General features: G+C 39.3%; 1 protein-coding gene across 11 annotated transcripts in view; it reads left to right on the top strand.

Moving 5' to 3' along the window:
* Positions 1 to 20,757, top strand: part of GFM2 (GTP dependent ribosome recycling factor mitochondrial 2) — an 87,323-nt gene that overhangs the window by 20,990 nt on the left and 45,576 nt on the right. For 8 of the 11 annotated variants that reach the window (XM_085013821.1, XM_085013819.1, XM_085013820.1 and 5 more), the window contains 5 exons: positions 2,423 to 2,511; positions 4,288 to 4,348; positions 4,605 to 4,784; positions 18,294 to 18,374; positions 20,268 to 20,416. In XM_085013821.1, coding sequence (XP_084869947.1) covers positions 2,423 to 2,511; positions 4,288 to 4,348; positions 4,605 to 4,784; positions 18,294 to 18,374; positions 20,268 to 20,416 — 560 coding nt within the window. Of the gene's footprint in view, positions 1 to 377; positions 1,601 to 2,422; positions 2,512 to 4,287; positions 4,349 to 4,604; positions 4,785 to 18,293; positions 18,375 to 20,267; positions 20,417 to 20,757 lie in introns of those variants that run through there. The other 3 variants (XM_085013823.1, XM_085013824.1, XM_085013825.1) reach the window with 2 other exon arrangements.

The raw sequence follows: 20,757 nt of genomic DNA, 5'->3' as shown, positions 1-20,757 counted from the left end.
ACTTGAATGGCTACTTCACCAAAGACATGTGAATGGCCGGCCATTAAGCACATGAAGCTCAGTCTCATTGGCCGTTAGAGAAATGAAAATTACAAAGAAAGACCATTTCATACCCGCAAGAATAGCTAAAGTTATTTTTTTGTCTTTTTAGGGCTGTACCTGTGGCATTTGGAGGTTCCCAGGCTAGGGGTCTGATTGGAGCTGTTGCTGCCAGCCTATGCCACAGTCATAGCAATGCAAGATCCAAGCCGTGTCTGTGACCTACCCCACAGCTCAGGGCAATGCCAGGGATCCTTAACCCACTGAGCAAGGCCAGGGATTGAACCCTCAACCTCACGGTTCCTAGTTGGATTTGTTTCTGCTGCGCCACCACAGGAACTCTTTTTTTTTTTTTTTTTTGAAAAGGCTAAAGTTAAAGATGGCAAATCTTGGTTGAGGGTGTGGAGTAACTGAAATTCCTGTATATTGTTCGTGGGACTATAAAATATTATAACCGCTCTGGAAGACTATTTGGCAGTGTCTTTTTTCTTTTTTATTAAATAATTTTTATTTTTTCCATTATAGCTGGTTTACAGGGTTCTGTCAATTTTTTACTGTACAGCAAGGTGACCCAGTCTCACATAGATAAATATATATATTCTGTTTCTCACATTATCATGCTCCATCATAAGTGACTAGCTAATAGTTCCTAGTGCTATACAGTAGGTGGCTGTTTCTTATATAGAGTTAAATATACACTTGATCTTTAACCCAGCAATTCTACTCCTCTGTCCAAGGGAATGAAAACACTTGTGCACCAAAGATTTGTTCAGAGTATTTATAGCAGCTAAATTCCTAGCCCCAGCCTAGAAACAACCCAAGTGCACATCCCCACATGGATAGAGGAACTGGCACATTTATACAAAGGAATTCAGCAATAAAATTGAATGAACTGGTATACCCAACAACATGAATGAATGTCAAAAACATGTTGAGTGAAAGAAGCCATGCTATTTATATGACGTTTAAGAATAGGCAGATTGAGTCTATGGCAACAGAAATCAAAACAGGTAGTTCTGGGGAGTGAGACATAAAAATCTTTCATGTTCTGTATGTTCTGCCTCTTGATTGGAGTAGTAATTATGCAGATATATACAATATCAAAATTCGTTGAGTGATACACTTAAAATCTATATACTATTGACCATTGAACAGCATGGGTTTGAAATTGTGGGTCCACTTATACATGGATTTTTTTTTTTTTTTCTTTAATGGGCTACAGAACTACACAATCCATGGTTGGTTGAATCTACAGATGCAGAACTGCAGATAGGGCCAACTGTAAAGTTATAAGTGGATTTTTGACTTTGCAGAGTTTGGCACCCCAACCTCTGTGTTGTTCAAAGGTCAACTGTATTTTATTATATACATTTTACTTAATAAAATAGATGACAAACTGGCTTCTGTTTTAACTAATGTCTTCACATTAGGCTTTTAATGCTCCACTTGAGGGCTTTGGGGACTCCCCTGGGCAAACTATATTTAACATGTACAGAAAGTGGAATTAAAAGAAGCCAAGCCAAATGGAGACTCATGTGAGAATTGCAACTTAGAAATACAGGTATTGGCTTCTTTTTTTTCCCCCTTAAATCCTCTTCAGTTTATATGAATATTCAAATATTCAGAATAAAATTACATAATTTTTTTCATAGTAACATTTTTATAGTACATACCTATTTTTACATCACAGCTGTCTGAATTAAGGCGAAAGATTCTATTTCACAGATCAGAAAACTGAAGAGTTCAGTATTATGTGATGTGCTAAGTAAGGTGGAACCAAACAAAAAGGTCCTGTAATTTTTTTTTTTTTTTTTTTTTGCCTTTTCTAGGGCAGCTCCCACGGCATATGGAGATTCCCAGGCTAGGGGTTTAATCGGAGCCATAGCCACTGGCCTACGCCACAGCCACAGCAACACGGAATCCGAGCCTCGTCTGCGACCTGCACCACAGCTCATGGCAAAGCTGGATCCCCAACCCACTGAGCAAGGACAGGGATCGAACCCATAACCTCATGGCTCCTAGTTGGATTTGTTAACCACTGCGCCACGACGGGAACTCCAAGGTCCTGTAATTTTTGGTTAAGTCCTTTTTCTGTGACTCCCAGTACTTTTCAGTTGTTAATTCTCTGAGGGAGTTCACCCAAAGTATTATTCTCAGTTTGAAGCACAGTCCTCTGTCATACATGATCATTTTCTTAGCTATTTTAACCTGATAGAATTAGAGTGGGCCTACAGGTACTAGGCCTAATGCAGTGGCACTAATTCTATTTTAGAATAGGACCCAATTTCATGTTGTTATAGGTTCTTAGGTCTGCTTATTCCATGTGTAGTAACATAGTTGCTTTTGTCAAGTAAGTGGTTTATTTTCCTGATCTTTGCTTTAGGCACAAACTCTCACAGTATGGAGGCAAGCTGATAAACACAAGATACCTCGAATCTGTTTTTTAAACAAGATGGACAAAACTGGAGCAAGGTATTTAGAGTGTTTCTTTGGCTTATCAAAGTAAGAGTACAATTTGAGCTTTTAATGCACTATAACCTAAATTTATTTATTTATTTATTTTTGTCTTTTTTTTTTTTTTTTTTTTTTTTTTGCTTTTTCTAGGGCCACTCCTGCAGCATATGGAAGTTCCCAGGCTAGGGGTCCAATCAGAGCTGTAGCCACCAGCCTACGCTAGAGCCACAGCAACGCAGGATCCGAGCCGCGTTTGCGACCTACACCACAGCTCACAGCAACGCCAGATCGTTAACCCACTGAGGAGGGCCAGGGATCGAACCTGCAACCTCATGGTTCCTAGTCAGATTCGTTAACCACTGAGCCACGACGGGAACTCCTATAACCTAAATTTATAAATAGCTATTCCTTGTAAGGTATACATATTCCATGGAATCCCAATTCATTCCCATTTAAAATAAATTTCCAAGCAGCCAACTCCTAGGTAAAGTTACAGAGTGGGGTTAACAGAGAGCTGGTAGATGATGAATCATTCTGACAGAGTGATTCTTGCTGATTGCCTGGTTCTGTTTTGAGCTGTCCTTTTATTGCTGAATGTTTCATTGCCCCCCCATCATTGCTGACAGTAGAGGGTAGAGAATTATTTCCTGTAGTTGCCTCAGAGAACAGTGTTCTTCCTTGTCTCCTCATTGTCTATACCTGGTCTCAGTGACGGGACACCAGGAGAGGAGAACACAGATGTTTTGAGACTGGCATATAGGCAAAAGAGGTAATGCTGAGATGTGGTGATAATACTCCAAACTTAAAGACTGGTAATTGAAAATGGATAGGTTCTTCTGAGAACAGAATTCAGAATTTAGAGTATCAAGAATATATGAAGGATTTGGAGAAAATGTGGAAGGTGGTGAGAACTAAGATACAAAGAAATCTCGGGGAATGTGATACAGAGAGATCCTGATGTGTGCTATGAGAGTGGCAATGAGAAAACAAACTGTCTTTCCTAGAACCACACAGTATGTTTTGTGTTTCTGTACCTCTCTCTACAGTAATTCTAGGGCTGCTGGATTAAAGGACCTTTGTTTTGATTAGTAAAGCATAGCAGCCTTCAAAGTGTGCTAGGCTCAGGTTCTGACCCTTTTCTGTTTGGAGTTCCTTGAGGTGGATGGAAGTTCTGCCTATACTGATTGATAGCACCGGTGACAAGGAGGAGGGAGATGACTAATGATGACTGAGGGAAAGACATTGGGAGCAGAATGAACTGCATGTTTGTATGAATCAGCCCATGTGCCAAAGATGGCATGTGTGCCCTAAAGTTAGCACGGGAATGAACAGCACAGCATATGATATGAAGAATGCCTAAGGTAAAAGTATAGGAAAATTAGTCAGGTTGGCTCTTGGAAGAAAGTGGATAGCGATGTGTGATAACAAATGCAGTTGTTAGGAGAAAGAATCTCTGACTTGTAATCATGAATCTTGCATTTGAATCCCAACTCCAGTTTATTATCTGTGGCCTTAATCAATTCCTTCAACCTTAACCTCAAACTCTAGTTAAATGAAGCTCACAATAATGTAAACTCTAAATACTTGTGTCAGAATATTACTTGTGTGTCAGAATTATGGTAGAAACTCAATCACTGTTATCTGAAATTAATGTTAAAATTTTAGAGAAGATGTTATGTGGAAAACTGTTAAGTGGTGACTGTTAGGGACAGTAAAAAGGGTTATAATTTTAGAGAACATCCTGAAGTCCTGTTTTAAGAATCTTAACATTTTTAACTATTTTACTTTCTACAGTTTTAACTATGCAGTTGAAAGCATCAGAGAGAAGTTGAAGGCAAAACCTTTACTTTTACAGGTTGGTTGATTAATTTTTGGTTGATTAATAGAAACAGCTCCTCAATTTCCTCATAAACTTATTTTACTGTGATGAATACATTTTTGAAGGTGTATCTCAGATTCCTTTTCAAAGAAGTTAGGATATAAATAAAAATAGACATAGATTATGAGACATTTGGGAGGAAGTGGGGGAAAGATAAGTTTTATTACCAGTGCAGTTCTATTGAGATCTGATGATCATTTAATAAAATGTTACTCTCACTCTGGACTTACAGTTACCAATTGGTGAAGCCAAAACTTTCAAAGGAGTGGTGGATGTAGTAAACAAAGAAAAACTTCTTTGGAATCTCAATTCAGATGATGGAAAAAACTTTGAGAGAAAACCCCTCTTGGAAGTGAGCGATCCTCAATTGCTGAAGGAGACAACAGAAGCAAGGAATGCCTTAATTGAACAAGTAAAAAAAATACTTTGAGTTTAAAATTGCAGAAATATTTAGAAACTTGAAGAAAGATTTATTGTGAAGTTTCATATAAAATTACGTATGGAAAATGCAAAGTGTAATGAATAAATACAGTGAACACTATTATAATTACCACCCAGCTTGAGAAATAGAATATTATTAATACTCCTGAATTTCTTTTTTTCTTTTTTTGGTCTTTTTGTCTTTTTTAGGGCCACACCTGTGGCATATGGAGGTTCTCACGCTAGGGGTCAAATCGGAGCTGTAGCCACCAGCCTACGCCAGAGCCACAGCAACGCGGGATCTGAGTTGTGTCTGTGATCTACACCACAGCTCACAGCAATGCCGGATCCTTAACTCCTGAGCAAGGCCAGGGATCCAACCTGCAACCTCAATGGTTCCTAGTTGGATTCACTAACCACTGAGCCGCAATGGGAGCTCCTAATAGTCTTGAATTTCTGTGTGCTGCTTTCTATTCTTTCTTCTCCCTTCCACTAATCATCTAGCCCCACCACCCTGCTACCTTAATTGCAGTGTTTATCTTTCATTTGCTTTACTTTATTACAGATGTGTATGATATCTAAAGAACATAGTTTTTCATGTTTTTGAATTTTACTTAAATGGAATGATACTGTTTGTATTTTATTACATTGTTCATCATTATATTGGAGATTATTTATGTGGTACGTGCGGTTATACTTGATTCATTTTCAATATTGAATAATGTTCCAGTATATGATTTTCCTACAGCTTATTGTCTGTTCTCTTGTGGATGGACTTTGAGGTTGTTTCCTCTTTTTTGCTATTATAAAAAAGGTTGCTGTGAACGTCTTAGGAGGTATCTTTTTGTGCACATGTGCAAGAATTTACTAAATCTAGGAGTGGAATTGCTAGGTCAAAGGCTATGTCCATCTTTTACATTAGCAGGTGTCAAATTATTTACAACATTTTTTTTTTTCTTTTTACAGCTGCACCTATGTCATATGGAAGTTCCTGGGCTAGGGGTTAAATTGGAGCTGTAGTGCAAGCCTATATTACCACAGTCATGGCAACACCGAATATGAACTGCATCTGCGACCTATGCTGCAGGTTGCAGGAATGCCAGATCCTTAACCCGCTGAGCTAGGGCAGGAATCAAATCTGCATCCTTACAAACACTATGCTGAGCCACAATGGGAACTCCTAGAAATTTTTTAAACAGTTTTTTATTTTCTTTTTTCTTTTGTTCTTTTTTTTTAAAAAAACCTATAGTTTATGTACAGTGCTGTGCCAATTTCTGCCCTATGGCAATACAGTCATACATATATATGAATACATCCTTCCATTATGTTCTATCTCAAGGTATTGGATATAGTTCCCTGTGCTATACAGTAGAACCTCATTGCTTATCCACTCCAAATGCAGTAGGTTGCATCTACTAACCCAAACTTGCAGTCCATCCTACTCCCTCCCACCTCTCTCTCTCTTGGCAGCTATAGGTCTGTTCTCTATGTCCATGAGTTTGTTCTGTTGTGTAGATAGGATCATCTGTGCCTATTTTAGATTCCAGATATAAATGATATCATGCAGTATTTATCTTTCTATTTCTGACTGACTTAGTATGAGAATCTCTAGTTCCATCTATGTTGCTGCAAATATTACTTTTATACTTTTTTATGGCTGAGTAGTATTCCATTGTTTGTGTGTGTACCACATCTTCTTAATCTATTTGTCTGTCGATGGACATTTAGGTTGTTTCCATGTCTTGGCTGTTGTGAATACTGCAGTGAACATAGGGGTGCATGTATCTTTTTCAATTGAAGTTTTGTCTGGATATATGCCCAGAAGTAAGATTGCTGGATCATATGGTAGTTCTGTATTTAGTTTTCTCAGGTACCTCCATACTGTTTTCCATAGTGGTTGTACCAGTTTACATTCCCACCAACTGTGTAGAAGGATTCCCTTTTTTTTTTTTTTTTTTTTTACACCCTCTCCAGCATTTGTTATTTGTACACTTACTAATGATGGCCATTCTGACTGGTGTAAGGTGGCACCTCATTGTAGTTTTAATTTGCATTCCTCTAATAATTAGTGATGCTGAGCATCGTTTCATGTGCCTGCTGGTCATCTATATGTCTTCTTTGGAGAAATGTCTGTTTAGGTCTTCTGTCCATGTTTTGAGTTGTTTTTTTGTTGAGTTGTATGAGTTGGTGTATTTTGAAGATTAAGCCTGTGTCAGTTGCATCGTTTGCAACTATTTTCTCCCATTCTGTAGGTTGTCTTTTTGTTTTTGTTTTTTTTTTTATGGTTTCCTTTGCTGTGCACAACTTTCAAGTTTGATTAGGTCCCACTGATTTATTTTTGTTTTTATTTTTATTGCCTTGGGAAACTAACCTAAGAAAACATTCGTATGGTTTATGTCAGAGACTGTTTTGCCTACGTTCTCTTCTAGGAGTTTGATGGTGTCTTGTTTTATGTTTAAGTCTTTAAGCCCTTTTGAGTTTATTTTCGTGCTTGGTGTGAGGGTGTGTTCTAGTTTCATTGCTTGACATGCAGCTGTCTGGTTTTCCCAGCAGCACTTGCTAAAGAGGGTATCTTTTTCCCATTTTATATTCTTGCCTCCTTTGTCAAAGATTAACTGACCGTAGGTGTCTGGGTTTCTTTCTGGGTTCTCTCTTCTGTGCCACTGGTCTGTATGTCTGTTTTTGTACCAGTACCACACTGTCTTGATTACTGTAGCTTTGTGATATTGTCTGACGTCTGGGAGAGTTATGCCTCCTGCTTGGTTTTTGTTCCTCAGGATTGCTTTGGCAATTCTAGGTCTTTTATGTTTCCATATAAATATTTGGATTGTTCTAGTTCTATGAAAAATGTCCTGGGTAATTTGATAGGGACTGCATTGAATCTATAGATTGCTTTGGGTAATATGACCATTTTAACAATATTTATTCTTCTAGTCAAGGAGCATGGAATATCTTCTCATTTCTTAGAATCCTCATTAATTTCCTTGATTAACGTTTTATGGTTCTCAGCATGTAAGTCTTTCACATCCTTGGTCAGGTTTATTCCCGGGTATTTGTTTTTTTGGGGGTGCAATTTTAAAAGGTATTGTATTTTTATATTCCTTTTCTAATATTTCATTGTTAGAATACAGAAATGCAACCGATTTCTGAATGTTAATCTTATATCCTGCTAATTTACTGAATTCATTGATCAGGTTGAGTAGTTTTTGTGTGGAGTCCTTAGAGTTTTCTATATATAGTATTGTGCCATCTATATAGCTTGAAAATTGTACCTTTTCTCTTCCAATTTGAATACCTTTTATTTCTTCTGTTTCTCTGATCGCTGTGACTAGGACTTCCAATACTATGTTGAATAAAAGTGGTAAGAGTGGGCATCCTTGTCTTCGTCCAGATTTTAGCAGGAAAGCTTTCACCTTTTCTCTATTGAATATTATATTGGCTGTGGGTTTGTCATGAATGGCTTTTATTATGTTAAGGTATGTTCTCTGAAAAGAGTTTTTATCATAAATGGATGTTGGATTTTGTCAAATGCTTTTTTTGCATCTATTGAGATAATCATGTGGTTTTTGACTTTTCTTTTTACATTACATTGTTTGATTTGAATAAGTTGAATCATTCTTGTGACTTTGGGATGAATCCCACTTGATTGTGGTGTGTGGTCTTGTTTATATGTTGTTGGGTTCGGTTGGCTAAAATTTTTGTTGAGAATTTTTGCATCTGTATTCATCAGACATTATAATTTTCTATTTTGATACTATCTTTTGTTTTGGTATTTGGGTGATGGTGGCTTTATAGAATGTATTTGGGAATGTTTCTTTTTTTTTTTTTTTTTTTTTGTCTTTTGTTGTTGTTGTTGTTGTTGCTATTTCTTGGGCCGCTCCCGCAGCATATGGAGGTTCCCAGGCTAGGGGTCGAATCGGAGCTGTAGCCACCAACCTACGCCAGAGCCACAGCAACGCGGGATCCGAGCCGCATCTGCAACCTACACCACAGCTCACGGCAATGCTGGATCGTTAACCCGCCGAGCAAGGGCAGGGACCGAACCCGCAACCTCATGGTTCCTAGTCGGATTCGTTAACCACTGCGCCACGACGGGAACTCCAGGAATGTTTCTTTTTATTCATTTTTTTGGAAGAGTTTAAGAAGGATGCGTATAAGTTCTTCATATGTTTGGTAGAATTTGCCTGTGAAGCCATCTGGTCCTGGACTTTTGTTTGTAGGAGTATTTTTATTACATACTCAGTTTCATTTCTGGTCATCAGTCTGTTCAAGTTACCTATTTTTGATTCAGTTTTGGTAGGCTATATATCTGTAGAAAGTTGTCCATTTCTTCTAGGTTGTCAAATTTGTTGGCATATAATTGTTCATAATATTCTCTCTTTTTTTTTTTTTGTATTTTTGCAGTATCCATTGAGAGTTCTTTTTCTTCATTTTTAATTTTATTTGGGTTCTCTTTTCTCTTCTTCTTGGTGAGTCTGCCTAGAGGTTTGTGCTTTGTTTATTACCCTCTCAAAAAACCAGCTCTTGGTTTTATTGATTTCTTTTTTCTTTTTCTTTTTCTTTTCTTTAGGGCCACAACTGTGGCATATGGAAGTTCCCAGGCTAGGGGTTAAATTGGAGCTACAGCTGCCAGCCTACACCATGGCCACAGCAACATAGAATCCTAGCCACTTCTGCAACCTACACCACAGCTCACAGCAACGGCAGACCCTCAATGCATTGAGTGAGGCTAGGGATCAAACCCATATCCTCATAGATACTCGTTGGATTCATTTTTGCTGAGCCACAACAGGAACTCCCTCTATTGTTTTTTTTTTTTTTTAATCTCTATTTTCTTGATTTCCTCTGTGATTTTTATGATTTCCTTCCTTCTGCTGACTTTAGTTTTTGTTTGTTCTTCTCATCTGATTCTTTTAGGTGGCAGGTTAGGTTGTTGATTTGAGATTTTTCTTCTGTCTTGAGGAAGGCCTGTGTTGCTATCAACTTTCTTCTAAGAATTGCTTTTGCAGCATGCCATAGATTTTGTATGGTTGTGTTTTCATTTTTGTTTGTCTGAAGGTATTTTTAATTTCCTTTTGATTTCCTTGTTGACCCATTGGTTTTTTAGTACCATGTTGTTTAGTCTCCATGAGGTCATTTTTTCTCTTATGATTGATTTCCAGTTTCATGCCATTGTGGTCAGAAAAGATGCTTGAAATGATTTCTGTACTCTTAAAATTTGTTGAGGTTTGTTTAGTGCCCCAATATGTGGGCAATCCTGGAGAATGTTCCTTGTGTACTTGAAAAGAATGTATATTCTGGGCCTTTTTTTTGGATGTAATATCCTGAAAATATCAATTAGGTCTAATTTTTCTGTTGCGTCATTTAGGATCTCTGTTGCTTTATTAATTTTCTGTCTAGAGCATCTGTCCATTGATGTGAGTGGGGTGTTAAAGTCTCCTACTATTGTGTTCCCATCAATTTCTACTCTTTTTTTTTTTTTTTTTTTTTGGGTCTTTTTAGCTATTTCTTGGGCTGCTCCCACGGCATATGGAGGTTCCCAGGCTAGGGGTCTAATCGGAGCTGGAGCCACCAGCCTACGCCAGAGCCACAGCAACGCGGGATCCGAGCCGCGTCTGCAACCTACACAACAGCTCACGGCAACACCGGATCGTTAACCCACTGAGCAAGGGCAGGGACCGAACCCGCAACCTCATGGTTCCTAGTCGGATTCATTAACCACTGCACCACGACGGGAACTCCAATTTCTACTTTTATGTCTTTTAGTATTTGTATGTATTCGGGTGCTCCTGTATTAGGGGCATATAATTAGGATATTAAGTGTAAATTCCTCTTTTGAATTGATCCTTTTATCATTAAATTGTATCCTTTTTCTTTATGGCCTTTGTCTGATATGAGTATTGCAAATCCCACTTTCCTGTTATTTCCCTTCCATTAAATATCTTTTTCCATCCCCTTTCAATTTATATGTGTCCTTTGCCCTAAGGTGGATCTCTTGTAGGCAGCATATTGTAGGCTCTTATTTGTTATCCAGTCCGCCACTCTGTGTCTTTTGATTGAAGCATTCATTCCATTGACATTTAAGGTAATTATTGACAAATATGAACTTACTTCCATTTTAAACCTTGTTTTCCAGTTGATTCTGTGTTTCTCCTTCCTTTCTTTTTCTTTTTTGTTTGGATGATTTCCTTTTATACTTGTGTCCTCTTCTTTTTGTTTTTTGTGAATGTATTGTTTGATTTTGATTTGCGGTTGGTCTGTTTTTCTTTTTTTTGTTGCACTGCACCCATGGCATATGGAAGGCTAGGGGTTGAATCAGAGCTGCAGCTGCTGGCCTGTGCCACAGCCACAGCAATGCCAGATCCAAGCCATGTCTGCAACCTTCACTACAGTGCATGGCAACACCAAATCCTTAAGCCAATGAACGAGGCCAGGGATTGAACCCACATCCTCATGGATACTAGTTGAGTTTGTTACCACTGAGCCACAATGGGAACTCCCGCCCTGTTTTTCAAGTATGTTAACCCCTTCCTGTATCTGCTTGCTTTAGACCGATAGTCATATAGGTTTAAGCACATTCTAAAAAAAAAAAGTCTAGGAGTTTCCATCATGGCTCAGTGGAAATGAATCTGACTAGCATCCATGAGGATGCAGGTTCGATCCCTGGCCTCGATCAGTGGGCTAAGGATCTGGCATTGCTGTGGCTGTGGTGTAGGCTGGCAGCTGTAGCTCCAATTCAACTAGGAACCTCCATGTGCTTTGGAAGTGGCCCTACAAAGCAAAAAAAAACACTAAAAAAAAAGTCTAGATTTTCTTACACCCCTTCCCCACATTTTATGCTTTTTTCGCTATCCTTTTTTACATCTTCATGTTTATCCTTTTGCTATTCCTTGTGTTTATCATCATTTAACTCAGCTTTTGTCTTTGCAAATGAATTTTTAATTTTCCTCTGCTCCTCATGATTTCTAGTTCCTTTTGTAATCTGTGTTACTGTTGCTATCTGTTCTTAATTCCTTCAGTATTTTCATTACACCCTTTTTTAAGGGTGTGTCTGTTAAGACTTCAGAGGTCTGTTTCATTGCTTTCTCCTTCAAGGGAATTCTCCTTTTCACTGGGAATGTTTCCTGTGCTTGTTAATTTTGCTTATATTTTTCTTACTCTGTCAGTTTGGGGAAGATAGTAATCTATCGTAGTCTTGGAGGGCAATTTATATGTGGGAGTGTTCCTGATCCATAGGTATTTTGTGAGGGCTTACTATTTTTTTTGGCATGAGGGCTGCTTTTGGTTTGGAAACTTGCTTGTCTCTTTTCCTTAGTGTGTGCAGGCTGTTATCCTCTTGACAGAGGTGGTGCAGGTGTATGGGCCTGGGTGTGTGCCTCCAGGGACGGGGGGCAATGGACAGTGCTGGCAGGCAGTGCCTGACAGCCAGGCCTTTGGCAGTGGTAAGGATCTACAGGGAGATCGGGGTGGTGGGCTGTTCTTGGCTACAGGGCCCTGGGCAGCAGCAGGGACCCTCAGGGGCTTTGCCAATGGCAGTGGTGGAGTCTGTGTTCCCAGGGAAGTGAGGGCAAAGGGCAGTGCTCAGTTTCAGGGCCTTCTGCTGTGGTAACCCCTGATGTGACTTGGGCTGCAAGCAGTGCCAGTTCACAGGACCTTTAGTGATGGGGGCTATGCCCACCTCAGGAGTCCGAAGTGGCCGTGGCAGTTTGCACCAGCTCTCCTAGACCGTACAAGAAGCACATCACTGCCTGAGAGCCTAGGTGTGAACTGAGAAAGAAGTTTCTGTGGTGGTCTCACCCTTCCTCCTCTCACCCTCCCCGACAGTGGCTCCTTGCTTTCCGTGAAGGCCGAGGCCTCCTCCTGCACTCTCTGGGCTGTGGCAATCCACTCCCTAGCCATGGCGTCCCACTCTCTAGCCTACTCAGGCTGTTTCGACACAGCCACCTTTAGTCCTTTCCCTGGAACTGACCTCTGTACCCCGAGTCTCAGCGCTCAGCCCCTGTCATGAATATTTCCGACTGTGGTGCCCTTTGTCTGTACGGCTCTTTCTCTGCTTTGCCCTCCTCTGACCAGCCGCTCTGCTTTGCTCCAAGGCTTTGATGTTAGCCCTCTGTTCAGGTTGATCTCCCTTCAGTTAGGGGGCCTGCCATGGTGCTAATTTCTTGCCTCTTTCACAGCTCTCTCTCAAGAGTCCTTGTCCTGTCCTGTTTCCTTTTTTTGTTTTCTTTTTCTCCCTCTCTCTCTTTTTTTTCTCTACCTACTTTTGTGGAGGGTTTCTTCCCTTTTTGGAAATCTGAGGTCTTCTGCCAGCATTCAGTAGCTGTTCTGTGCAAATCGTACATGTAGATGGGTTTTTTTTTTAATGTGTTTGTGGGAGAAGGTGAGAGCCATGTCCCATTCCTCCACCATCTTGATTTCGCCTCTAAACAATCAATTTTATAGTTTATAACTCTGGACTTTAGCCACCTTCAAAATTTTAATAAAGAAATAGTAGCATTGTTAATATTTATAAGATCTATATGGTATTAGTAGTGTATAGAGTAATAAGTAAATATATATCTTTTTTTTTGTTTGTTTTTTGCCATTTCTTGGGCCGCTCCCATGGCATATGGAGGTTCCCAGGTGAGGGGTCTAATCGGAGCTGTAGCTGCCGGCCTATGCCAGAGCCACAGCAACCCAGGATCCAAGCCTCGTCCGAAACCTACACCACAGCTCACAGCATCACTGGATCCTTAACCCACTGAGCAAGGCCAGGGATCAAACCCACAATCTCATGGTTCCTAGTCAGATTCGTTAGCCACTGAGCCACGACAGGAACTCCAAGTAAATATATATCTTAAATATAGTGCTAGAATCTTATGGTAGAGAAAAGCCTGAGTCTCAAAACTCATTGCTGTGGCACAGGTCGCTATTGGGCTAGGGTTTGATCCCTGGCCTAGGACTTTTGAAGCCAAGAAGAGCAAAAAAAAAAATGGATCCTCTTCTCATTAATTTTTTTGCCCACCTTTTGTATGAAGTTATTTTTGAAGTGATCTTTTTCCAATTTTAATATATAGTCATCATTAACGTTATCATTTAACGTAATGTTCATAGTTATTTACTTTTTTTTGGTCTTTTTAGGGCTGCACCCGTGGCATATGGAGGTTCCCAGGCTAGGGATCTAATCAGAGCTACAGCTGCCGGCCTACACCACAGCCACAGCCACACCAGATCTGACCTGTATCTGCAACCTACACCACAGCTCACAGCAATGCTGGATCCTTAAGCCATTGAGCGAGGCCAGGGATCGAACCTGCGTCTTCATGGGTGCTAGTCAGATTTGTTTCTGCTGAGCCATGACAGGAACTCCTCATTGTTATTTTTTATTAATGGATAGTAGTCATCAAAGACTTACTGTGATCTAGCTTAAATGCCTCACATATATTAATTCTCATAACAGCCTGCTGTATCCCCATTTCATAGGTAAGGAAACAGTCTTTGAAAGCTTAAATAGTTGTCACACAGCTCATAAGCAGCAGAACCGGAATCTGATTCCAGGTCTTTCTCAGTTAAGAGCCAGAGCTCTTACCTGTACTTGCTGTACTGCTTCTCTAATTTGGAGGGACATAAAGAGAATACAAGTGGCATTGACATTTATTAATCAGTAATTGTGTACATAATTGCTTCCAACTTTGAGGGTTTTTGTTTTGTTTTATAAAAAAGGGCTATCAGAATAAACCTAAGTGATTTTTGTCGTCTAGTTGAAGAGCCAACACACACTTGAATGCATATTTCATTCACGTTGTTTTGGGACACGGTAGTATATAATGAAAACAAAGAAAATTTGAAACTATCAGTAGATAGTTATGAAATGCTAATTACAACGAGTACATACAGAGGATAAGACGGCATCACACCTGCTAGGATAGTTACCATTAAAAAAATAAAAAACTGGGAGTTCCTGTCATGGCTCAGCAGTAATGAATCTGACTAATATCCATGAGGACATGGGTGGTATGGGTCACAGGTGTGGCTCAGATCTGGTGTTGCTGTGGCCTGGGCCAGTAGCTATAGCTCTGATTTGACCTCTTGCTTGGGAACTTCCATATGCCACAGGTGCAGCCCTAAAAAAAAAGACCCCCCCCAAAATTTTAAAACCCCCAAAAACACAAAACACAGAAAATTAGTGTTGATAAGGATGTGAAGAAATGGGAACCCTTATGCATTGTTTGTAGGAATGAAAATGGTGCAAATACTGTGGAAAACAATATTATGATTCCTCAGAAAATCGAAAATAAAATTATCATATGATCTAGCATCTCCACTTTTGGGTATATCCAAAAGAATTGAAAGCAGAGTCTCGAAAAGGTATTTGTACATGAATGGTCGTGGCAGCATTATTCAAAATAGTCAAAAGATGGAAGCAGTCCACATGTTCACCACCAGATGAATGCGTAAACAAAATGTGCTACATACATACAGTAGAACATTATTCAGCCTTGGGAGTTCCCGTGGTGGCTCAGCAGTCACAAACCCGACTAGTATTCCTGAGAACATGGGTTCAATCCCTGGCCTCGCTCAGTGGTTAAGGATCCAGCATTGCTGTGAGCTGTGGTGTAGATAGCAGACACAGCTCATATCCATGTTTCTGTGGCTGTGGTGTAGGCCAGCAGCTGCAGTTCTGATTCAACCCTTAGCCTGGGAATTTCCATATGCTGCAGGTATATATATATATATATATATATGTATATGTATATATATATATGTATATATATATATATATATATAAAACACATATGTATATGTTAATTATTCAGCCTTAATAAGCAAGGACTTTTTTTTTTTTTTTTTTTAGGGCCACACCTGTGGCATATGGAAGTTCCCACTCTAGGGCTCAGATCAGAGCTACAGCTGCCAGCCTACACCATAGCCACAGCAATGCCAGATCCGAGCTGCATCTGCAACCTGCACTGCAGCTCCTGCACTGCATCTCAGGCAATGCCAGATCCTTAACCCACTGATCGAGGCCAGGGATCAAACCTGCATCCTCATGGATCTTAGTCATGTTCATTACCACTGAGTCACAATGGGAACTCTCCGGAAGGGAATTCTGACATATGCTACAACATGGATGAAATTTGAGGACATTATGCTAATTGAAATAAGCCAATCATAGAAAGACAAACACTGTCTGATCTCACTTACATGAGTTAGCTAGAGTGTTTGATTTTATAAAAACAAAGTAGAATGATAGAGCTGGGGGAGGAGAGAATGAGGAAGGGTTGTTTGATGGGTGTAGAGTTTTGGTTTTGTGATGTGGAAGAGTTCTGGAGATTAGTTTTACAACAATATGAATATACGTAATGCCACTAAACTTTTCACTTAGAATTGGTTAAGTTGGTGAATTTTATGTTTCTTATATTTGACTACAATTAAAAAATTTATAATTAGTAAGATTAGTGTGGACTAGAATCAGTTGCCTTTGTTCTAAAGGTGAACCATGATGAAAATAATACTGATTATATACTTACTGTATGTTTTGGAAACATAATTTGAATTGGTAATTTAAAATTCACAGCAGCCCAAATGGGGTAAGTAATAGTATCTCCATGAGTAACAACGATAAAGAAAGATGATGTAACTTGACCAAAGTTATTTTGAACAAGTTTATAAGTAGTGGAGCCATTTCCAGACAATTTAACTCAAGAAGCTATGCTTAACCATCATATTTGCAGCTTTTTGAGAGGATGATTGAGTACATTTCTGCTGTAGTTAGCTTGTTTTTTGTTTTGTTTTTTTTTTTCTTTTTGCCTTTTCTTGGGCCGCTCCCGTGGCATATGGAGGTTCCCAGGCTAGGGGTCTAATCGGAACTGTAGCCGCCAGCCTACGCCAGAGCCACAGCAATGCGGGATCCGAGCCGCATCTGTGACCTGCACCACAGCTCACGGCAACGCCGGATCATTAACCCACTGAGCAAGGCCAGGGATCAAACTTGCAACCTCATGGTTCTTGGTCAGATTCGTTAACCACTGAGCCACGACGGGAACTCCTGTAGTTAGCTTTTAAATGTGTTTTTTTCTCACCAAGTTTGACTTTTTTGCTCCCTTGTACCATTATAAACTTTTGAAACTCTTTTATTTCTATTGTAAGTTAAATTCTGTCATATAGGAAGATGATTATGAAAAGAATGTGAATTGGATAATTGCGTTTTTATTTTTGAAATAACACCTCGGTACTCTAAACTTAAACTTATTACCTCAGTAAGAATTCTTTGACTGTCTTAGGAGATCTGGTAAACATTCAGAATATTAGAGGACTACCAAATGAAACTTTTTTTAATGAACTAGGCCCCTCAAATTTATCTAAAAACAGTACCTCGTTTTGTATATTATCATTGGTTGTAAGTTGTGGGTTTTATTGCTCTTGAGCATTCCTAGTAGTAGCATTTTATTGAGGTGTTTTATCTGACTCTGACTTTGCATGAGTTTAGGGAACTCAGGAGAGCATATCTTCGGTCTCCTTTTGCCTCCAGGAATGACAGATTCCCATTTAGAAAAAATAGAAACGGAAAGATAGGCCCCAGACTGAGGGGCACGGTTTAAATTTTCTCCCACGAGATCCCAACATTCCAGGTCCGCAATACCCTCGCCTGGAAAACAAAGTTTATATTTGATCACGGCTTCTAACAATTCCTCTATTTTAGGCTCTGCTACCTGAACCTCTGACTGTCTTAACATACATTTAAGCAATTGAATATAGTGTTTAGTTTCCTGTGATTGATTCTGCCCCATTGTTATCCTGGTTTAAAGTTTCTGCTTGCCTACTCGAGGTGAGGTCGACTCCATCCTCGAGTGCAAGGCTACTGTTTCTGCCGTCTGTAGTTTCACCTTTTCCTGCTTGTGGCAGACCTTCTCTTCCAGCCCCACGTTGGGTGCCATTCTGCTGTGTCCAGCGCTGAAGGGAAACAGGGAATCCTGGAAGAGGGACAGTGCGGCCTAACAGAACACACAAGACTCTTAAATTTAGAAAGTAGGGGACCAGGAGGCACTCTGTTCCGCAGAAAAAAGGCCACTAGGCTTTCACCCCTATCTTTTTGTTAAGGAAGGTGGTGAGATTATTATTGATGGCAGTAATGAAGGTGACAAGATAAGTGAGCAGGGACAGGCATAGGCAATGATTCTCTTCTTTATAATATCAAAAGGGGGTATCCTTAGGACCTAGTGCAACTGTTTATAGAATGACATGGTTAATGCAAGTCCTTCATCTTTGAAGGAGACTCTGTGCTTTAGGACTCTGAGTCCAGTTATTTGCCTTCTGCAGAGTTCTGCTGTTTCATGGTCTCCAACATCCTTTCCTTTGAAAGAAAACTCGTGTTTCTTTAAAAGATGTGAAGAGTTGCTTGCCCTGCATAATTAGATCATGTAACTGTCTTGAAATACTTGGATAGTATATATTTGTGGTATGTAGACTTCAGAGTTGTGACACTGAATGCAAGTTATAGAACTAAAGCCTTTCTTTATAGGTTGCAGATTTGGATGATGAATTTGCTAACTTGGTTTTAGGAGAATTTAGTGAAAATTTTGATTTACTACCAGCTGAAAAGGTAAATTTTATTTTTCATTTACTTTGACTATATTTTACTTATTGGATGTGCTTTGATTCTATCATGGGTGGTTTTTTTTTTTCCTTCAACTTTGCATTCCATTATAAGATGCAGACTTAAGTTTAGGAGGACGCAAAGAAAGTTACTGCAAATACAAGTATTTAAATAATGGCAGTGATTTACTCTTTTCAGATAGGCATTACAAAAATAGAAACTGGAACTTTTTTCTTATAATGAGTCAGGATAAGGTAGTTGTTCATTTTCTGCAGCCTTTTCATTGTGATCATTTGCCTAGTTTTAGGTAAATCAGAGATAGATTTTTTTTTAATTTACTCATTTTTTTCAGGCTACTACAATGATCATTTTTTCTGAATCTGTTTTAATAAGAAGAAACTCATTCCAGGTCTTCCCTTTTTTAGTTTTATTTTGAAATACATTAAACCAGAGAATAGGCAAGTAAAATACTGATAATATTTGAGTTATGACAGATTTCTTCAAGGCACTTCTGGTTTTTTTCTGCCAGACATCTCCCAGATGAAAAGTGTTTTTAAGGGGTAATGTACATAACGGGGTTCAAGATGAGCCCAGCAAATTCACGTGGCTCTTCTTCATGAAAAGAATTAAAGGAAAATACAAGGTCTGTAGATTAATTTCAAGCCATTTGAAGTTAGAGGTGCAAAAAGTGATTTTTTTCTTTTAAGTGAAATTCCAGAATTTTGAATTTTTTTTCTTGTTTAGTATTTGAATGCATAAATGTGATGTTTCTTATGCCCCATAGTCACACAATGTGATTTCTATTTTTTTATTTTTTTTGTCTTTTTGCCTTTTCTAGGGCCGCTCCCGCGGCATATGGAGGTTCCCAGGCTAGGAGTCTAATCAGAGCTGTGGTCACCGGCCTACGCCAGAGCCACAGCAACACGGGATCTGAGCAGCATCTGAGACCTACACCACAGCTCACGGCAATGCCAGATCCTTAACCCACCGAGCCAGGGATGGAACCTGCAAGCTCATGGTTCCTAGTCGAATTCGTTAACCACTGCACCACGATGGGAACTGCCTCTATTTTAAAAGAGCTTACAATCTAAAATGAAATTGACCCACCACCTCTCTTATTAATAGCTTACAAGCACACCTAAGCTTTTTTTGGTTTTTGAGGTCTTTTTAACATTTTTTTTACTTTGATATCTCACTTTCCTTTGGCTTTTATTTAATGTGCATTTAATTCATTTGAAGAAACTGTAAGTCATGTGTCTAATTTCCAACAAGTTCCTCTATTAGACTATCAGAATTAATCACAATATTCAAGAATTATGTTTGTGCACCTCCTTTATTTTAAGCATTTCTAATTTGTGGTGATTTAGCAATATTTTTATAGGACTTATTGTCATGCTCATATGAATATTACATTCTAGTGGGTGAGTTGACAGTAAACCAATAAATATGCATCTAATATACCAGCTAGTGGTTAATGTTACTTGCAATGACAAATGAAGAATAAGGCCGTAAAGAATGATGGAAGTGTGCTGAGGAGTGCTGTTGATTAGGGAAGGCATCTAATTCCTTTTTTTTTTTTTTTTTTTTGTCTTAGGGCTGCACCCGTGGCATGTGGAATCCTTGGCTAGGGGTCCAATTGGAGCAATAGCCGCCGGCCTACGCCAGAGCCACAGCAATATGGAATCTGAGCCATGTCTGTGACCTATACCACAGCTCACAGCAATGCCAGATCCTTAACCCACTGAGCGAGGCCAGGGATCAAACCCGCATGCATCCTCCTTGGATGCTAGTTGGGTTCGTTAACCGCTGAGCCATGACTCGAACTCCCTAATTCTGAGGTATTTTGGCTGAGACCAGTAAACAACACGTTAAACACTTATTTATACCTCTGCCTTGTAGCTACAAACTGCAATACACAGAGTAACGCTTGCTCAGACAGCAGTGCCTGTGCTTTGTGGAAGTGCCCTGAAAAACAAAGGGGTCCAGCCCTTGTTAGATGCTATCACCATGTATTTGCCTTCACCTGAAGAGCGCAACTATGAATTTTTGTAAGTATGCAAGTGCATAGATTAAATTCTTGAAAAGCCTTGAAAAAGACAGGTAGGCAGTAGATCTTGTTTCACAAAGAGTAGTTGAATTACTGCTTTTTAATTACATTGTTAAAGGATATTATTGTAAATAATATAATATGGAGCCGTAGTAATTTTTGCCTGAAAGGGACATTTGTCATCTCTTGTAACCTGCTGTGTTCACAGAGGGACCTAAGAATATGTGGCTCTTTTGCTGTGTAAAAGTGTAAGTGTTGATCCTGCCATTTTAGTTGAAAAATAAAAAAGTAGTATACTGGGGATGTTTGCTAAATAATTTATAGATATGTTTATTCTAAATT

Source organism: Sus scrofa, chromosome 2 (assembly GCF_054392235.1).
Source record: "Sus scrofa isolate SSC_HxYL_T2T_F1_AM1 chromosome 2, Sscrofa_HxYL_maternal_Yorkshire_Landrace_v2.0, whole genome shotgun sequence".
NCBI lineage: Eukaryota > Metazoa > Chordata > Mammalia > Artiodactyla > Suidae > Sus > Sus scrofa.
The sequence above is the reverse complement of the archived record's forward strand: the minus strand, read 5'-3'. Positions and strand labels throughout refer to the sequence as shown.